This window comes from Myxocyprinus asiaticus, chromosome 15 (assembly GCF_019703515.2).
Source record: "Myxocyprinus asiaticus isolate MX2 ecotype Aquarium Trade chromosome 15, UBuf_Myxa_2, whole genome shotgun sequence".
Taxonomy (NCBI): domain Eukaryota; kingdom Metazoa; phylum Chordata; class Actinopteri; order Cypriniformes; family Catostomidae; genus Myxocyprinus; species Myxocyprinus asiaticus.
In genome coordinates, this window is record NC_059358.1 from 13,985,104 (window position 1) to 14,001,455 (window position 16,352).

General features: G+C 39.4%; 1 protein-coding gene across 1 annotated transcript in view; it reads right to left on the reverse strand.

Annotated features, from left to right (window-relative positions):
• Positions 1-4,732: 4,732 nt before the first annotated feature.
• LOC127452936 (pleckstrin homology domain-containing family O member 1-like) overlaps positions 4,733-16,352 on the reverse strand; it is a 36,596-nt gene continuing 24,976 nt past the window's right edge. The window contains exons 4-6 of the mRNA XM_051718840.1: positions 15,216-15,320; positions 11,561-11,662; positions 4,733-8,718 (exon numbers count right to left, since the gene is read on the reverse strand). Coding sequence (XP_051574800.1) covers positions 8,023-8,718; positions 11,561-11,662; positions 15,216-15,320 — 903 coding nt within the window. The 3' untranslated portion in view covers positions 4,733-8,022. The remainder of the gene's footprint in view (positions 8,719-11,560; positions 11,663-15,215; positions 15,321-16,352) is intronic.

Sequence of the window (16,352 nt, forward strand, 5' to 3'; positions counted from 1 at the left end):
CCCGGAAATAAATGACTGCCCTTGTTAAAGAGTGGCGTGCTGTCATAGCAACCATGTTACGTTCCGTTTCCGTTTGTCCTACGAAGGCCGTCTCGTTTAAACGAGGCTTGTTTAAAGGAGGACACTCAGTATACTGCAGCCTTCAAAGGATGCCTCCTACCTAGCATGCAGCCTTCCAAACGAGACACATCAGCATTATCAGCTTCGAGGTTAGGCACATACTAGTTATGTTATAATGAAGTTATAATGTTATGTATTATATAAAATTAATGCAAATTTAAAATAAGAATAGAACATTTATAACATGGAAAAATAAATGAAATGTATAATAAATTATTTGCAAAGAACAACAATAAATGTAAGTCATCACATTACAGCACAGATTACATTGCGCTTTGCTGGGAAAGAAGTGACTGAAAAGAAGCATCATAACATCCGCAGTGTCCCCCTTTTTTAAATCATAGATAAGTAACATGTGAAATTTCAATGACATATTTATCACTGAACTAGAAATGTCCCCGTTTTTCATTTCAGAAATCTGGTCACCTTAGTTTATTATCTTATTTCAACCGGAATCCTCTCCTTTCCTGTCATTATAAAAACTGTAAAGGAGCAATATCAATATACATTGACATCAAGCGTTTAAAATGGGTACTGCAGTACAAATTCAAAATATTGGAGAGAGTTATACAGTACAGTGTCTTGTGTGGCAAATGACACCCCTCCTCTAATCTGACCGTATCACGTGTGAAATAACGTCAGTGAAAGCTCTTTTCTGGCACAAAACACATCAGAAAACGTGAAAAAAAAGCACGTACTTTATGTACTTTCTTGGTGCTTTAAGTGTTTTTTGTTATTTTTGGAGCTTGACGGATATTGTTGTGTTTTTTTATTACAAAAAACAAAAACAAACACAACTACGAACTGTCGTCGTATGGAAAATGTGTGAAGATTTCAGGATATTTCAGCTTTTTACCATAAGTGTAAGCAAATCCCATGCCAGGAAAGCATGGCATTTTTTTTTTTTTATTTATTTTTTTTTTTTTTAATGCTCTGTATTACTCTTTATAAATAACATGTAAATATTACATTGTTAAACATACTGGGATTTCTGTCATTGACAATTAAAACTGCCATTTAAAGTCTCTTTCAAGTCAGTCCACTCGGCAGCCATCACTGGAACGCTCCCGGGCTGCCATTTTCTGTCTACTTAAATGGTGAAAGACCAAAATCTCTAAAATGGTTCGTTAAAATTACGATCAAAGAACATATTTCAAATCAGCAGTAAAGATCTGACAACAATGGTATCATAAATTGTGCTTTTTAGCTATCACGCGGGAACCCCCAATTTTCAGTCGTTTCCAGCTGATGCGCATGTGCGTTCTCCAGTTGACTGACAGGTGGTGTCTGTATCTAAAAGGTAATTGGCTCTTTTACCTGTAAGGCGAGACTTCCTTTCTACATTCGCCATATTGGGTGTGGCAATTTCTCCCATTCATTTTAAAGCAAGTGTCTCTGACTTAAATAAATTCCTGAACTTGTGTGCAAATAGTATAGAGGCCTTGGACCTTGTTCCAACCTGTGTTGACTGTAAAAGGTGACTCTCTCCACAAGATGACGCTAAAATACTGTGATTTATGGACTCTGAGACCCAACTTCAACAAGTTAGGTGGTTCTTTGTGTTTTACCTATGACTTTTCCTCAGCTTTTCCAAATGTTTCAACATCTTTTAAAGCTAAGAAAGAACAATGTTAAACAATGGATTAAATAATAAGGAATAATTTAAAAACCTCAGATTTTGCTCCTTGGATGGGTATACATTTACTTAATATCTATATAAAATAGATAGATTAAAAAAAAATACTTTATTAAACATTTGCAAGGTGAACTTTGAAATATTCAAGTCACAATTGTTCTGTTTTCAGAATTAGTCCATGTATGAAGCACTTAAACTGCATTAATAATCACACTTTAGCATAGTACACAAGTGTTGTAGCTAGTTATCAACAGGACATCACTAATCTTGGGTCTAAACTCATTGTAGGACTCAGAATGGGGTTGGGCCTGGGCAGGGCAACTGAGTGTCAGATTTTGCAGAAAAGATTGAATGGCCAACCTTTTCATATAGGTCACCAATTTATTCATTGGATATTATACTGTACAATAAAGGCTTGTCATTACGGAATTAACAGCAATCTTTCACGGTAAATATATAAAAGATGCATTTAACTGTAAGGTAGTGTCCCTATACATCTTATCTTCCAAGTCACATAACACAGAGACAAGAGGATGAAAAATGCATGAAACACATAACATGTGTTCCAGTGTCAACATTGGGTCATTGTAGTGTCACTTCTGTCTGCTGGACTGACCCCGCCCCATCTGTCTCCCCTCCTCCTCTAGTCATCTGTCTCTCCATTAGCAAATCAAAGTGCTCCTGCGAGTTCATCCCTTATATGGTTATATATGGTTATTATTCAAATTAATTCCTTTGTTATTTTCCAATTTTAGCTTGTTTTCATTCAATGAATAATGTAACGAATTTGCTTCCTTTATCAAAAGTGTTGTATTTAACTCATATCTAGCATTGTTTTTACTGTTGTATTTGTGCACCTGGGGCAACAAAACCTTACTTAAAATTACTTAAAATCTATATGCTCTGTGTTAAAAGGATAATGCACCCAAAAATTTAAATTCTGTCACCTTTTACTCACCCTTATGTTGCTCCAACCTGTATGCTGCTCTTTTACCATAAAGTGAATGGGGACTGAGGCTGTCATTTTTGTGTTGCATGGAAGAAAGTCATATGAGTTAGGAACAACATGAGGGTTAGTAAATAATGTCTTTTTTTGGGGGGGTGAACTATCCCTTTAAGTACTGTACTGTATGACACATTATGTTGATGCCCCCCAACGTTCCCTCTGTGATGCTTTTTGGGAACATATGGACAAGCTCAACAGTTGTGGGGTTCAGCCCTACTAGACCCTTGAGATTAATTACTGCTTGTACCACCAATGCAGCCCTTCCCTAATTGTCTCCATGGAAACCCTTCTTGTGGGCTTTAAACTAACGTTTTTTTGTTGTAACACCACAGTCAAATTGTGTTGTTGTGTAACGTTTATGCAGGTGCCTTTATGCTCGTTTGTTCATTGTGTGCAAGATTTAGGGACCAGGAATAGCAACCGGGCTGTATCTTTTGCATCTTCTGCAGTGCTTGCTGCTTTGCATAATTGTTATTTTGTTGAAAAAGAAAAAGAAAAAATGCTCTCATTGAAATTCCAAGTAGCAAGAAAAGTTCTTTGGCATATAACTTAATTCTGTATACCTCTCACAGTGGCACAAAGCTCTGACACCAGAACCAGTATACATGGATAATCTGTCTTAATAGAGAATAGTTTTGTTTCAACCTACAGTGACAGATTTAGGAAGCCTTCTCATTTAGGTTTGGTTTGTGAAGAATGCATTGACAACTCTTGACACAGGTGAAACGTTTCCATACTGCCATGGCAACACACCCTACTTGGCTCATAGCCAGTCATTGGCTTCTGCTGTCACCTGTCTATCAGACTGCTTAGTTTCAGGCCACATGCGGTTTGGCACACGCAGCACCTGCTGAGTTTCGGTGAGTGCTTTCAGCTCCCTTACTATGGTGTATATGCACTAACTGTGTTTGTCTTTTGTCTTCCTTTTTCAGTGTATAAACTAGATATGAACTGTGGACATTATTACATATTATAAAATGGATAGTTCCGGTCCTGGATGCAGATTGGTCAATATGACATTCCAGCCAATATAGTAAAATACAATATATTAATAGCTATGGTGGGAAACACCTGTTCACCCTGCTACCATGTGCACTCAAAAAAATATTTTAGCCTGTTTTTAAAATGCTGCATTTTAATTTCATAACAAAATTCCATCAAATTGAAAAACTTAAAAAAAAAAAAAAAAATACAAAATTGTGAAAAGATTTATAAATTCAATTTAAAGGAATTTCGCTCTGAAATTAAAATGCATGCAATTAATTGTACTGGGCTGCACTAGACCAACTAGTAATCACAGTTTACATGTCAGGACTATTTCTTCTAGCACTTATTTAATAATGTTGCAAAGAAAAATTCCTTAATAAATTAACCATTTTTAAAAGCATTCTTGTACCTTTAAGAAAATTAAATTTCAAACTAGTATTTTTGTCATTTCTAGGTTCATAAAAATAGACAATACTTGGATAGTACAAAAATCCATCTAGGGAATTGGATAACTGTTCAGGGATTGATACATGCATTTGGAATGAATTTATCACTTGCTTATATAATGATAGACCAATAAATCGCCAAGGCCTATATTGGCTGATATTTGATCATTTTTTAAATGATTATCAGCATTGGTTGATAACTGTTCCCATTTGCTAAAGTCTTGATTTACTTAAAAAATCTCCTGATGACATTACAAATGGATAATGCTAATTTTCTGTTTTCAAATATTTGTACTGAACTTTGTGTAAATATTGTGTAAAATAACCTTTTATTTGTGCCCTATTTCCCATAATTTTATAGTGTTATATTGTAGGCTATTATTTATATATATATATATATATATATACAGTATATATATGCCCTCGGCCACTCTACTGTCTAGATATAGTCACCGCCATATGGTTTGACCACTACTTGTATTGGCCTTGAACTAGTACTTTTGCAGTTAGAAAATTAACACTCAGAATTCAAGAACATAAAATGAGGATCACTTTAATTGCACAAGTGGTTGTGTGTCAAGTACATCAGAGATGAGTCAGTCCTGAGCTTACAAACACCCACTTTAATATCTTCACACAGGGCACTGCTCTCCTCAGTGCAAACTGACCTCTATTTACAATCAGCTAAAGAAATGTGGAAAAAAATACATTGGTTATGTTGCATTTACAGTTGTCCATATAACTGTGATTCTCTAAACCACAAAAGACTATTAAGAGTATCATGGTTTGAAGCAGCCTGAACTAACTTTCCATCTGAGTTATTGCATGTTAGTGAGGATAATGGAATTTTCAGCAAAACATTCAGGTATTTCTGTGCATAGCTCTAAAAAATAACCTTGAATTGGCCCCTGTCATTTAAAGTAGGTAAAATCAATTGTTTTGATTTTACGATCAAGTGATTGTTCCTTTTTGATTGGATGAGACAGTGTGTTATTTTAGTGGCAGTATATTGACACGCTGAGCCACCATCACAAATACACCCCTATGCAAAATTCCTAGTCTGACCACAATGACACAGCAGAGCACTCCGTCAAATAAGAGACTTTCATTCACATTCACATTTTATGAAAGGTCTGCAGAAGTTCAGAAAAATAGCAACAACAGGTGAACAATCTTATGGCATACATAAATAGTTCAAAAAAGCATAAAGGAGACATCCACTCTAAGCAGTCACATGATTTCTGAAGTCAACAGAAATGGAGTTAACGTGTCATAAATGACAAATTTAATGTATGACTATCAAAGTACTATCAACGAGTAATTTGGCTCGGTTTCTGTTGTCCTGCATGATGGGACCTATAGGTCATGGGATGGGAGATTGTTGTCAGGATTGGTTTTGATGTAATCTAATATGACCTGTGCTGATCTCAACCAGGGTGGATGATGAATGCCACTGCATGACAGATGGTCAGGTAATCAGATTCACCTTCCACTGGCACTGCCAAAAATATCAAATCATCAGCCAGCTGACCGGACAAATCAATTCATCTGATTATGCCTGAAAACAGCACACAGCATTGCTCTTTTAGAGATTACAGTGCAAGAGATACAGAAAACTTTTGGCATCTGTGTGACAATAACATGAAAATAATTTTACTTAAAGGGACAGTTCACACAAAAATGAAAATTCTGATCATCATTTACTCACCCTCATGTCGTTTTGAACCTGTGTGACTTTCTTTTTTTCACAGAAGAATGAAAGCATATCGGTTTGGAACGACTTGAGGGTAGCAATAGAATTTTCATTTTTGAACAAAATAAACCTTTAAAGGTTAAGTGTGTTGTTCCTGTGCCTCTAGTGGCACCAATGTGGGTAAAAAAAAAACAAAAAACAAACAAAAAAACATTGTATAATATTCTTTAAAAAAGCTAAAGACTGCCACAGGATTTGTGCTTTGTTACCTTTGAGAGCGAAAATGAAATATACAGATTTTTTTTTTTATGATTCCAGACATTACGAATAACTGGTTGAGTTAAGCTGAGGATGTTTTCAGGGAGGTGGTTTCTAAACATTTTAAAAGCAAAAACTCTCCTCAAAAAAAGCACTACAATAAAATGTAAAAAAAAAAATATAACACTGTTTATAATCAAGTCATCATGGCAGAACAGGCTGGCTTGTACCCATAGAATTGTGCAAACACATTATTTAGCTACTAACTGTAAAACAAGGTGTGGTATACTGGCAAGACATACCCTTTGGTTGTTTGTTTCAATACCATACTACACACTGCCAGTATGTCCTGATACCTGTGGATTATTTTAAGCTCATGTGTTGGTGAATCTCATGAAAATATGTGTCCTGGTTGCATGTTACCCCAAAATTAAAATAAAAAGTAAGAAGTGATATTTTGCATAAATATAACTAAGCCTCTTTTAGGACCATTATGACATTCATGACAATTAGATGTAGCAAAAAATCGAAACGGTCATAAAAAAAAAAAAAAGCCTAATTTTCTTTAAGAAAAATACAATTCCTTGTTTATTTCGATTTTGGTGCACAAAATGTGCATGTTCCGGACATGTTCTTGACATATTTGATGAGATTCACCCATGCAATCTTGCATAGTTCCCCAAAGACAAAAAAGCTTGCAAGCAAAATAAAAGACTTGCTTAAACATCTCTGCCATTTCTTGAAGTGCAGGCAACTTGTAGGTGACATTTTTTGAAGTTTAAAATCACAAGTCTTTGAGAGTTTTAAATGCAGTTTGCATGTGCCCTTTTGGAAATGCAATAAGGCAGCTTTTGATTTAGAAAGATACTGACATTTTAGGAAATATCACTTAGGTGTAAAGACTTGGAGCTACACAACCCATATTTCCCTATACCTACAGTAGATTGTCTGTTTTGCCTCTTAGGTTTTTTAAAAGATCGCTTGCCAGTGTCCCTCTCATTTTACAGCATTCTTCATAGTGCAAATGTGTAATTATTATTATTATCAGTTGTTTCCTTGCAGCTAGATGCTTCTAGCCACTTTACTGCATGGAGTCTCATCTTTAATGGCATCTGTGTCTCCCACCACTTTCAGCAGCAACACTGGCACCAGACGTCACCTGTACTCAAGTTTATACAAGTCCACATGGCTTTGTTCAGAGTTAGAGCCTATCAAATGGGGTGCAAAGCACTGTCGGACAGCACACACTCCACAATCTGCAAGTTTTAGCCATATAAATAATGTGTCCTCGCCGATCGCCTTTGGCTGCACCCTGATTGCATCTGACGAGCTTGGATGTTTCAAGCATGGTTTGGACAGCAGAGCAAGTGTGCTGGGAATTACTATTACATAAAAAATGACCCACAGAGTAAAATAGACTTGGGTGTCTCCTGCCATTTTTAAACGAAGCTCCTCCAGTGTATTATGAGACAAGAAAACATTCACATTGTGATAGGCAGGAGATGACACGGGATGTATCTGTATCAACACCATCTGGTGTTTCTCACCCTGTTCTACCCTGATAGGGCAGCTCAGTGACTTCATGCTGTTGCTGTCCCGCAAACTGATCCCGCAGGGCTATGCGCAACAGCTTGTGTTTTATCTACTTGACTGAAGCTGATATTAGGGAGTGGAAGAAACTAGATTTGTCCCTTAAAAATTCATACATAGATACATGTATGGCTCATGTAATTCAGTGATGTTAAATCCAGTAATATTTAAGCAGTGGCATAGAATAGTCAATTTAAAAAGACACTTTGCTTCATTGCAGTTGATGAAAAACATGGAGGACTTTGAAGTCTTTCTGTGTGCATTCCTATTTAGATAGTCCATATCTTCACATCATGCTTTTCCGATGGTTTTGTTGTTGCAGGCTCTTTAGTTTTCCGCTCTGTGACGGACTGACTGTGGTGGAGGAGGCGGAGTCAAGCTGCTTGTAGAGAGCTCTGAGTTCCTTCACTTCTTCCAACACATCACGTGCCTGACCCCACGTGGATGCCGCCTCCTCCAGCAGTCTCTCCGTCTCCTTCCTCTGCCCCTCTGGGCTGGAGCTCTTCCCAGATGGCGAGCCCTTCCCTTTGCCCTGCACCCGCACTTCCGTCAGCAGCTCTTGAGTTCTCTCTAACTTCTGGGTGATCAGTTCCTGCAGTTGGCTGATGGGCTGTACGGGTGCAGAGGTCGAGCAGTGAGGGATGGGCCTAGTCTCAGAGTGCGCCAGGATCACGTCCATGGATGCGCAGCGGTTCTTTTCGGATGCGGGTGTTTTTTTGCGGAGCTGTGGCGTCCGAGACTGGCTCTCGGACCAGTCCCAGGTGCATTCGCTCTTGCGGGGCAGACTCAGAGATTTTCCTGGGGTCTCGTTACATGTTGAGAGCTTTGAAGTGTCTTTGCTGGAGTGCTGAGAATCTGGGGTCTTTTGAATCGAAACATTGTCAAGATGGTCCTCACAAGTGTTCTGTCCTTCTGGTGTGTGGACGTCTTCTACTTGAATGAGGTCAAGCGTTAGCATACCATCCGAGTTAGTGGTAGAAGCCTGAAAATGGCGAAGAGATTTTAGACACAAGATAAACACATTTCCACGTGTTAAACACAAAAATGAAACTGCTTATTTGAAAGCGCTGACATATACCAAATGGAAACATCTCTAATGACATTTAAAAGAATAGCGCACCAAAAATAATAAATTATGCCCTTTTCTCTCCTTTTTTGTTGTTCTAAACCTGAGTTTTCTTTAAAGGGGTCATGACTTGCCTTTTTTAATTATTTTAATATTTTCCTTGATGTTCACTTAGAATTTTTTGCACCAGAAACAGTCATATATTTGTAAAATCATATATGATAATTTTCCACCCTCATTCTGACCCTCTGTCAGAAACACTCTGTTTTGGTGCTGCTTCTTTAAGACTTGACAGTAAACTCAAATCAAATCAAATCACTTTTATTGTCACACAACCATATACACAAGTGCAATAGTGTGTGAAATTCTTGGGTGTGGGTCCTGATGCTGCGATACCGCCTGCCTGATGGTAGCAGTGAGAGCAGACCATGGCTTGGGTGGCTGGAGTCTCTGATGATCCTCCGAGTTTTTTTACTCACCGCCTGGTATATATGTCCTGGAGGGAGGGAAGCTCACCTCCGATGATGTGTCTGGCAGTTCGCACCATTGCAGGGCTTTGCGGTTGTGGGCGGTGCTATTGCCGTACCAGGTGGAGATGCAGCCAGTCAGGATGCTCTCTACAGTGCTGGTGTAGAACCATGTGAGGATGTGGCGGTTCATTCCAAACTTCCTCAGCCGTCTCAGGAAGAAGAGGCGCTGATGAGCCTTCTTCACAACGGCCTCAGTGTGGACAGACCATGTGAGTTCCTCAGTGATGTGGACACCCAGGAACTTGAAGCTGCTGACTCTCTCCACTGGTGCTCCGTTGATGGTGATGGGGCTGTGTTCTCTTTCTCTTCTCCTGAAGTCCACCACAAGCTCCTTTGTCTTACTGACGTTGAGGTAGAGGTTGTGCTCCTGACACCAGCGTGTCAGAGTGTGCACCTCCTCTCTGTAGGCTGTTTCATCATTGTCAGTGATCAGACCTACCACCGTCATATCATCAGCAAACTTAATTATGGCATTGGAGCTATGTGTTGCAATGGGCAGTAACATTTCCTCATCACTGACCCTCAACACTGGAGTCCCGCAGGGCTGTGTTCTTAGCCCACTCCTGTATTCCCTGTACAGTCATGTGTGTACAGGGAATACAGGAGTGGGCTAAGAACACAGCCCTGCGGGGCTCCAGTGTTGAGGGTCAGTGATGAGGAAATGTTACTGCCCATTCTAACCACCTGGCATCTGCTTGACAGGAAGATCAGGATCCAGCTGCACAGCGAGCTGTTTAAGCCCAGAGCCCAGAGTTTCTCATCAAGCTTGGAGGGCACTATGGATTTGAATGCTGAGCTGTAGTCTACAAACAGCATTCTCACTTAAGTGTTCCTTTTTTCCAGGTGGGAGAGAGCAGTGTGTATTGTATATGCAATGGCATCATCAGTGGAGCGGTTGTTGCAGTAAGCAAACTGCAATGGGTCCAGTGATGGAGGCAGCACAGAGCAGATGTAATCTCTGATTAGTCTCTCAAAGCATTTGTTGATGATGGAGGTCAGAGCAACAGGACGCCAGTCATTTAAGCAAATGATTTTGGATTGCTTTGGTACAGGTACAATGGTGGACGTATTAAAGCATGTGGGGACTACAGACAAGGAGAGGGAATGGTTGAAAATATCCGTAAAAACACCAGCCAGTTGGTTCGTGCACGCTCTGATGACGCGGCCCAGAATGCCATCTGGACCTGCGGCTTTACGGATATTCACCCGTCGGAAGGATCGGGTTACATCCGCTACAGAGACGGAGAATGAACTAACCTCTGTAGGTTCGGCCGTGAGAGCTCTCTCCGCGAGGGCGGTGTTATTTCCCTCGAACCATCCATAAAAAGTATTTTGCTCATCCGGTAGAGAGGCAGCGGTGTTCATGGCAGAGTTTTTATTCCCTTTAAAGTCTGTGATGATATTAATTCCCTGCCACATGCTTCTAGAGTTGGTGGTGTTAAACTGACCTTCAATCTTGTTCCTGTACTGGCGTTTTGCTGCTCTGATAGTTTTTCGGAGGGCATGATTGTCACACTGTTATGATTGGTTCACTGCTCTTGGCTGACTGCTCTCTCCTTGCATCTCACTGCTCACTGCTACTGGACAGGGCTACGGAAGTAATAATGTAAATAGGCGTTGATGTGTTGAATGTGGAGGCGGTCAGATGCAAATGAGGAAGTAGAGAACGAGTCATTTTGACAGCTTGGTTCCAACAAATGCCCTTTTTGCAGTGAGGAGAAAGTTTTGAATTATGAAACTTACAGTATGTTTTTATAGTACAATGAAAATTTGATTCCTCATGTCATGACCCCTTTAATGGAACCCAGCATAAGATGTTTTGGAGAATCTACAATCTCTTTTTTTCCATTGCTCCAAAAGCACCATAACAACATTCCATGTGACTTGGGCTCTATATTTCCAGTCTTCTAAAACTTGCTGCTAGTCATAATGCCTTTTTGAAACACCAGCACATCAGCATCCCGTGTTGTGGACCAGCATTCAAAATACAACAGAATGTATGCTGGTGACCAACTTTTATTTTTTTTCCAGCAGGGAAGTCTTATGGAATACAATAGTGCTTTCATCTCCTTTACGGATCTTGACAAACCCTGGTCACTTTGTGCTTTTATTGTATGGAAAAGAGCAGCTCGGAAAATCTTCAAAACATACAGTATATCAAACATATTTTTTCTCTACAGGTTGTTCATATTTAATGAGGTGACCTTTAGAGCAAATGGGCTGCTTACCACAGCCATGAGGTGCCCGCGGGTGGGCAGACGGCGAGCGTGGGGGATCTTAGCTCTGTCGCGTGTCGGATGGACCAGCAAGCTGTCCTCTTCCACCGTCACCTACAGGGTCATACAGAGAGTGCTGGAATGAAGCCCAACTCAACAGTTCAGTCACATGGGAACCATCTGAGACTACATGTTTCACACCAGCCTGCGGCATCACAAGCAGGAGGATGGGTGATGTATTGATCAGCCAATCAATGAATGTTTATTATTTGAACATGATATATGAGGACACACAAAAGCAGTTTGTTTAGAGTTCAAGGAAAAATGGTCGTAAAATCCAGAGGGAATAAATGACTCTTAGTGTACTAAAATCTGTGAAAATCTGTCGTCACAGCCTGTTGTTTACAAGAGAGCTTATGCTGTAAATGCTAACGTCCAAGACTCTGTGTTCTGAGATGGCTTGTGTTTTCTGGCAAGAAACTCATAGCTAATCTTCCTGTGATTGGTCAGGGTTTATGGAATAAGGGAGGACCAGTACACAGTGAAACCAGATATACTAAAGAGCTTTAGAAGATTGCATTTATTTCTTACCAAATTCAGCACCATTTTTTGTGGAGAAATTGACAAACTGATTGGGTACCTTCATACACAGATCTTACATTCATGTTCATAAATACTTTTTCACATACATTTAATTAGTAGTAGTGTTTGCTAATACATTAATCGCTATTATTATTGCTCATAGTTAAGGTTAGGGATTTGTTCTAAACCCTACGTATTAAACGTCGTCCTGCGGACATGAATGATACCTCAAATCCTATGGCTTATTGCAGAGAGGTGTGCTATTACTTTTCTAAGCAATCGGACTCATGAATTTTGCCTGATAGATGATAAAACAAGTAAAAATATCCCATAGAAATACATTAATGGACCTAAGTCAAATCTAGGGAGCCAAATATTATAGACTAAGAGACTGTAGTCTTTTGACTTGGGCTTCCTAGCAACCATTTTCTTCTGAAAATGTAAAAATCTAGCATAAATTGGTGCATACCTGAAAATGTTGGCGTTGCTTGTAGCTAATGAATGCTTATTCTCAGTGTCTAGTCCCTTATACTACCTACACATTTTTCACACTTGCATCATGCGTCATTGCTTGGCATCGAATGAGCAGTACTCTGACATACTGAAATTTGCAAGACAAAACCAACCAGATCAGGAAAATACATGCAAACACAAAAGCTGTATAATTATATACTGTATAATTATATCCTTTTTTTCAACACAACAGAACAATATGGCACAATACCATCTGTAATTTTTTAACTGGTATTCTGCACAAATGTAATAACATAAGTCTTGGGCATAAATGAGGTTGACTAGTGAATTTATCTAGAATAAGAAGAAGAAGAATTAAAAATTATGGGCTTCCTTAAGATTAGTCGACTAATCGTTCAGGCAGTTCACCAACTAGTAGATTATGAAAATATGTTGTTTTGCACATCCTTGCAACAGAAACATTATTGCAGTGTGCTTTCTGCTCACACCTTTCAAGCAGTGGACACTATGTTCAGAGGGATCACTTCAGAACTGGCTGTTATTGTGTGCTTACTCAGTCAGTCTGTTTCCTGTATATACTGTATGAAGCAAGCTGTTGGGGCTTGGTGAATCACTAGGATCCCCCCAGTGAATATCTGCCATTTACAGCACTGATAATAACAAATCATAATATCATTTCATCATTTCATCTCATGATTTTACATCATGAATGAATTAAAAAACAATAATAATAATAATAACCATGTTATTACTTTTATTATTTATAAGTTGTTTTTCAGATCTAAATAGCTGCAAATTTATTTCACCTTTGTTTTGCACTGTCTAACTGTTAATCTTAAACATGCGATGCGTTTTTTACTTCAGAATAAATGGCTGTTATGAAAATAGTTGTTATAAATACATTAAGGTGGGGGCCTGGGTAGCTCAGTGGTAAAATACGCTGACTACCACCCCTGGAGTTCGCTAGTTAGAATCCCAGGGCGTGCTGAGTGACTCCAGCCAGGTCTCCTAAGCAACCAAATTGGCCTGGTTGCTAGGGAGGGTAGAGTCACATGGGGTAACCTCCTCGTGGTCGCTATAATGTGGTTTGTTCTCGGTGGGGCACATGGTGAACTGAGCGTGGTTGCCGCGGTGGATGGTGTGAAGCCTTCACACACGCTATGTCTCCGTGGCAACGCGCTCAACAAGCCACATGATAAGATGCGCGGGTTGACTGTCTCAGACGCGGAGGCAACTGGGATTCGTCCTCCGCCACCCGGACTCAGGCGAATCACTACGCGACCACGAGGACTTAGAGCGCATTGGGAATTGGGCATTCCAAATTGGGAGAAAAAGGGGAAAAATCCCCCCCAAAAAATAAAAATAAATAAATAAATACATTAAGGTAAAAAAAACAGGTCATATAAATAAAAATCGCATTATTTCAATTTCAGGTGCAGTAAGAGGCGCTTCGAGGTGTCGTCCTGGACAAATGTGAAGCGAACTGCGCGGAAAAGCAATATCGCAATGTGTATCATATGTTGAGGTAGTTGGCGATACCCAGCCTTAGTGCTTACCTCTGTCACCCTGCCTGAACCGTCTGTGTGTATGTTTGCAGTCCTGAGCATTGACCCGCTGCCCAAGAGTTTTGTCACATGTCGATTTGGGGGAAGATGACAGCATGGACGGTGTGGCTGGATTACATAATTGATCCTTAGCGAGAGCTAAAGGTGAGGACATGTTCTGATCTAGCTGCTTTAACGCTGGGAGTCGTAACTGGCATCTACTGTATTTTTGGCAGGGTGATACATTTTCTCCTAGTGTGTGCCGAGCGTGATTATGAACATGTTTTTAAATTGAGCAAATACCTTCGCAAACAAACAAACAGTAAAAGGTTAGTGAAGGAGACGGCAGGCAACTGTGTGATTACAACTTTTAATAAAAGTGGGTTCTCTAAGGCACTGTGAAGGAATTCTTTTTGTTTTAGTTTAGTAAGATATTTTGGTTCCTACTTCAATGGGATTTTTTTCCATCCATTTTATTATCTGAAAAATGTCAATCCAATCCCATAGAAAAGTAATAGCACACCATTCCTCAACAAGCCACACGTTTTGAGGATATAGGTTGACGTCCACAGTACAAACGGTTCAGGACAATTTCCACACCAAAGTTTAATACTTAAGGACCCGGTATACTTCATACAAAATTGAAGAATGAACCGGTGGGACATAAATTCTAACAAAATCTGGCCAAAACAAATTTATTTTTTAGTTCATTACGGTGGTTCGTAACAGTTCGCCAGCACAAACTTTCAGGAAAACTACCGGCTGCTAAACACCTTACTCCCATTGGTCCACGTCATCTGTAGGTGTGACCTGGAGCTCCACCTACTTTAAATGCTCCTCCAAACGCCTCCCCCAGCGGCATTGCAAACAGTATACCGTTGATCAGCTGTTTTGAACTTTCTTTGGGCTCAGAGCATAGAACAAAGAAGAACTTCACCGTGGGTATACCCAGGGCCTTTATGGTTTATGGTTAAATCTATGTTAGCAAAAGTAATGATGACGCTTGCCTTTTTACATTTTCCCATTAGTGAATGTTATTTGCCAAGAGATGGGCGTATCTAGCTTACCTCATCCAAAATGCGATTCTTGGCCCTGGTGATCGCTCCATTTAAAGCATTGATCCATGACTCTTTCTCCTCTGGACTGACAGACAAAAACACCAGATTTGGGACCTGCATTTGGGGGGTGAGAGATTCTTTAGAAAATAATATGGTGTTATGTCTTAAAAAGGTCATTTATCTAAAGACAGCCTCAATACAGGCCAGTACAAATTACAGTATACAGTATGATATATACAGTATAGTATTATACATTATAATGTATAATAACTGCAAAGTTAACTATATACATTATAGTGTACAGTTTGATGTATGACTAGTGTTGCCTTGAACCCTGCTGGCTTCTAATTTTGTGAATCGCACAATGCAGAGAAAATTCCTTCATTCTTGCACTAGGCACACCCAAACATGCCATGAACCAAGCATACATGAGCAGGTACTTTTTGGCCATATGTCTATGGACAGCTGATGCAGCAACAGCATGGGGCAGAAACTACCATAACAGGCAACAGCACTGCAAGTCTTCCAAATAGTGTCTGATAAAGCAGTGACTGATGGCCCTTTTTTTGATTCTGCAGCTGTGTTGATAAGATTTCTCCCATAACCTCTCTATTCTGCTCTAGAAATCACATTTAGCCTCAATCATGAAACACAAGCAGAATGAATTTCTGTGTACATTTTTCATACAACCATTCTTGTCAATTGTTGCAGTAAACTGAAGCTATTTGTTGTCCTTGTGTTTTATTATTATCCTTTTAAATATATAGCAAATAGATCAGTACTTATCTTACACCAAAGCATTAAGGATTTCCATTAGGGTGATAATATAAAACAGCATTTGAACAGATTCATTTACACTGAATGCCATGAAACAATAGAACTCCATGAGTTATATAGCTGAACATAAAACATGGCAAAGAACAGCAGTATTTAAAGGGTTAGTTCACCCAAAAAATGAAAATTCTCTCATCATTTACTCACCCTCATTATATCCCAGGTGTGTATGACTTTCTTTCTTCACCAGAACAAATTTGAATTAAAATAGAAAAATATTTTAGCTCAGTAGGTCCTTAAAATGCAAGTGGGTGGTGATCTGACTTTTGAAGCTCCAAAAAGCACAGACAATTGTAGTAAATGTAATCCATA